Source organism: Cryptomeria japonica, chromosome 10 (assembly GCF_030272615.1).
Source record: "Cryptomeria japonica chromosome 10, Sugi_1.0, whole genome shotgun sequence".
NCBI classification, from domain to species: Eukaryota; Viridiplantae; Streptophyta; class Pinopsida; order Cupressales; family Cupressaceae; genus Cryptomeria; species Cryptomeria japonica.
Genome location: NC_081414.1, coordinates 789,105,699 through 789,110,557, shown reverse-complemented (window position 1 = coordinate 789,110,557; position 4,859 = coordinate 789,105,699). Strand labels below are relative to the sequence as shown.

The window sequence follows — 4,859 nt, the reverse complement described above, 5'->3', positions numbered from 1 at the left end:
CTCTTTAAAACGGATGTCGGTAACACGAGAGTTATATACAATTGATTTCGTAAAGAATGGTTACAATTTTTCAAAAATGTCAATAATACATGTTTATTAACCCCATTTTAGAACCAGAATAACCGAAATGAACCCACTAGCCACCTAAGCTCGATCAAAACTTAGTGTGTGCTGGTTCAACCCAGCCCGTCAGTTGTAACACTAAACGAAACTCCCCGTACAAGATAAGGGGAAAAATCACCATCAATCAAAGTTTTCTCGTTTATAGAGAGAGCATCTCCTCAAGCATTGGGTCTCATTTCTGAACTGACCAAAGCCATTATGATGCCCAAGAAAAAGAGAGGAAAAATCATCATCAGAATAAAATAAAGATGTAAAGCAACAAGAATGTCTAACCATGGACGGAAGGAACCGAATTATGCCAACCAGTTTGATCTTGGAAAAACTATAAGAGAAATTCATTCCCTGTGATTTGTATGACGCAATTCACCATCCATAATTTGAGCTCTTCATTGATTGTCTACTGTGAGTAATTCGATATCTTGTTGTCCTCATTTCCTTCTTATTATTACTTTTTAGCTTTGTTTAACTTGTTTTTAAGAGCTTTGTTGACTAGGAATTACTGTGATTCAGAACTCACTCCCAATCGTTGCCTTGTGAAATGCTTGTATTACAGTGCAGATGGTTTTGATTTTATTTTTGAAAAATGGCCTTATTCCTAATTTAATCTATTTTTATATTATTGGTAACTGTTGAGCATGTTCACTTCATGTATGAAATTTGACTAGTTAGGTGCTCTATTAAGAGTGTGAAAAACAGTGCACTTGAATAGAAGATGAATATTCTAAGAAGTGCCAATGCATTCTCTGTTATACATATTTGATCAGTAAAGGCAGAGCTGAGTTTATATATTCATTTTGAAAAAAAAAATACAGTATATATATCCATAATTCGAAAAAGATCATGAACCTAAGATATGCATTTGAAATCATTCCCTGGATTTACCAAAAAACCTTCATTGTTTATGACCACGAAGATCACAAATTAACTTTCAAATATAAGTTTAGGTTTAGCAGAGATTATCTAAAGTATTTTAAAGACAAAAAAACTTAGAGACCAGCAGCCAACTAAAGGCTTTGAAATGTCATCAAAATAACCACCAGAATTAAACCTATCTTTTCAATTTTCTTCAAGAGGCTCGACAGGGGGAGTTGGGGTTCTGCCTCTTCCAAGGCCTCTACTCGGAGGCCATCCTCAATCACGACTAGAACCGCGACCCAATCCTCTGCCACCACCTCTCCTACCCCGTTCAGCCTGGGGTTCCTCTTCTTCTCCTTTTGGTGGCAGAATTCCATCCAACCTTGCAAATTCGTGGAGTTCCTCCTCCCTACCCAGATCTTTTGGATTCTCACCAAGGAAACGCCATTTGAGGTATCTGAGCCCCATACTTGCAAATGCTCTATGATTGTCCAGGTCCTTGCCTTTAAGGTCGAGCAAAAAGGAATAATATTTAATGAGTTCCTCGGGAACGTTGCACAAAATTCTATCACTTGGTCGAGGAGCTCCTGAATCATGGAGCGCCTTGTTGAGGATTTCTTGCAATTCTAGCAAGATTTCATCTGGGAATAGCTTCTTTGTGAGGATCCAAACAACTTTGTATGGCTAGCTTCGAATCCAGTAGAGAGGCGACGAATCTGGATGATATGCTTGTATTGTCACAGGGGTATTCCTCCCGTCTCAAATGCCCATTTCCCAAGATCATCTTTACCGCCAAGATGATCGTTGGTTCTGGATGAAGCAATAGCCGCTTCAATCTTAGGTCTGTTATTTTTCTAAAAGAGACTTGTCGCGTGGAAGCTGAGAGGGAAATGGGAGTGTCTGCTCCGAAGTATGAGATTGGCCTTGGATATACGCTCATAATAAACTCATACGGTTCCTCACCAGACATGGCTGACGATTCATAGACACCGGTCCTGAGAAGAGTATGTAGCAGATTGATCTTAAATGAGATCGCTTCCAGATTAGAAAAGAATAAAAGCTTGGAAAGAAAGCGAAGTAGAACCTAGGCAACACTTTATTATTCTTTTGAATTAAATTTCTATAAATTTCCAAACTTACTCTTTTTTATTTAATTTTGAAATTCTGTTTAAGGAAAGATGGACATGAAAATAATCATTAAAATTCATGAGACATAAAGAATGTCATCAATACTCAGTAATTTTTTATTTTTTTTAAAGAAGCGCATAAAACCCCAGCCTTAGATCGAGGTCTTGAACAGGTCATAAACAACTGTTTAACTGTTTCTTTTTCATTCCCAGGGTTGCTGGACTGTTACCAATGGCGGAAAATAGCAAGAAACAGGCTGGGAAAGAGTGGGAAATAGAGGTAGCAGATTCAGAACAACGCTACTCATGGTTTGATGATGTGAAGGGCAGGTTTGAATTTCACAGGACCGAAGACGATAAGCCAAGAAAGCTTTCTTGCGTGTCCATAAACAAAGTGCCTATGTATCTCAAGGACTTAAACAGAGGTGCCTATCTGCCTCGGGTGGTCTCTTTTGGCCTTTTCCATCACAGGATGTCTCAACCACTCTCTGAAATAGAGTTACACAAAGTAGAGGCCGTAAATCGATCAGCTGAAAGGCTCCCACCAAACCAGCAGCACGCACGCTTTCTAGTGGAAAAAGTGCAGAGCTTGCTTCCAGAAATTACAGCAAACTACGAAGGAAAAGCAGAGTGTGAGGAAGAAATTCTTGCGTGGCTCTTCACTCTGGACGGATGCTTCATTCTAGAGACTCTCAGGCTACTCAGTGATGAATCACAAAGGAATCTCAACGGCGATTCACAATGGAACCTGGATCCTGTTTTTAACAGAAACAGGGTCCGTTCTATTCAATTCGATATCCTAACTGAACTTCTGTTGCTTGAAAATCCGGTCCCCATAATCCTTCTCCTTGGGCTATTGGAAATGGAGAACAATTGCACTGAAGAAAAGGCGAGGATAGAGCTGCTTAGAATGATATGCGATGGTATAATTGCCTTGGCTCACCCTTTCTCATATTCTCTGCAGCCAAAAACAGGGGAGCAACCTACAGAGCACAAAGAACGCGAGGCAAAATTGAAAGAAGCCCTGCAGTTGAAGTACAAAAATATGAAGGAATACAACCACATTTTGGGATTTTTTCATGATTTCATTGTGAATGAGTCCGAGAGTACCCATGAAGGAGAAAAGGCAGGGGATGTTCATATTACACTTCAAGAAGACCGCCATCATCATTATCTTCGTGATCTTCATCGTCATAGAACAGCTCATAAACCTAAGAAGGAGTCTCATTATCAATGCCTCATGGCTTCTGCAACAGAGTTACACAATAATGGGATGAAGTTTAAGTCGTACGAGAGAGTTCCGTCCGCCATGTCCCTCCGTTTCGACAAACAGAAAAAGACTTTGTTTCTCCCTGTGATATGGGTTTCTGATGCTACAGATTTGATCTTCAGGAACCTGATGGCTGTGGACGTCTGCCAAGAAAAAGAGCTCACCATTATTTCAGAGTATGTGTTTCTAATGAATAGTTTGATCCAGTCTGAGGAGGACGTGGCTTTGCTGAGGAAGAAGGGAATAATTCAGAGCTCCATTGGAACTGATGAGGAAGCGAGTGAGCTGTTCACTGGTCTTTGCAAAGGGGTTAACTTCACTTTCGCTGATGAAGATAAGTTTATGGGTTTGAAGGTTGCTGTCAACGAATGGTACAAAAACCGAACTCTGGTGAGAATTAATGACTTCATGCAGAAGAATCCAAAGCTTGTGAAATTTTTCACACTGTTTTGGGGGGTGGTTCTTGTCCTGGTAGCCGCAGCACCCTCATCTGTGCAGATAATTAAACAATTTTAGTCAAACAAGCAAGAAGAATTAATAGCTGAGTGATTAAGAGAAGCCGACATAGGTTATAAATATGAATGTTACACTGAAAAGTGTGTCTATGATGTAGTTCTTAATTGGTTAAGCTGATAGTAATATATGGTTAAAAGTTTTGTAGTTTTAAATATATTTGAGTGTAAATTTGTTTAGAATTATGAGTAATTCAAAAGATTTGTATAATGTCAGATATAAATAATTGTGTTAGTGAAATCAGGTATATTAAATATATTTATTTTTGGATGTTAAAATATTACTATTTTAATATGTTCTCTTAAATGACTTTTCCTTGCAAGATAAAGAAAAGATAAATAGATTAAGCTAGAATGGAGATTAAAAAATACTTAACTGTGTGTATGAGTCATGAAAGAATTTAGGATTTGGTGTAAAAGTAGAGAAAACAAGTAAAATCTTAAATGTTTTCTATTATTTTATTCATATTTTATATTAATTAGTTATATTATTATTGAATTTTTTTTGATAATGACAAAAGAATTAAAGAATTTTAAAACTTGAAAGAGTAATTGAATTTTAATCTCTTAATGTTTCCTAATCCTTCTTACAATTTGCATGTAATAATTTATTCCCTTCTTATATCAATGCTTTAAGATAAAATAATTTGTCATGCATTAATGTTGATAAAATTATTGATTTTCTACTTTGTTGTCAATCAATTGTTTACCTTTCTTAATCTGAGTTTTTTAAAACTTATAAACCCCACAATCTTATGAACCTAAAATAAGTGCTTAAATTTCAACTTTACTATTTTTTTGTTATAAAAAAATAGTTCTTTTAGGTTGCAGCTATTATTTGTCTTTCAAATTTTTTTATTAAAAAATCTTCACATGATAATGCTAAATTTCAATCAAGAGCTCCATCAAAATTTTGTACTATTTTTGGAATAATTTTTCAACTATTTTTCACAAAACTTATGAACAAGATGA

The 4,859-nt window shown here is 36.6% G+C and overlaps 1 protein-coding gene across 1 annotated transcript; it reads left to right on the top strand.

The window, feature by feature from the left end:
* Nucleotides 1-391: 391 nt before the first annotated feature.
* Nucleotides 392-4,014, top strand: LOC131039224 (putative UPF0481 protein At3g02645). Its single transcript, XM_057971932.2, has 2 exons — nucleotides 392-525; nucleotides 2,319-4,014. The coding sequence occupies exon 2, from the start codon at nucleotides 2,338-2,340 to the stop codon at nucleotides 3,889-3,891; it is 1,554 nt and encodes a 517-aa protein (XP_057827915.2). The 5' UTR covers nucleotides 392-525; nucleotides 2,319-2,337; the 3' UTR covers nucleotides 3,892-4,014.
* Nucleotides 4,015-4,859: the final 845 nt, after the last annotated feature.

Excerpts from the sequence above, each read along its gene's own strand:
- LOC131039224 (XM_057971932.2), top strand. The coding sequence starts at position 2,338 with ATGGCGGAAAATAGCAAGAAACAGGCTGGGAAAGAGTGGGAAATAGAG.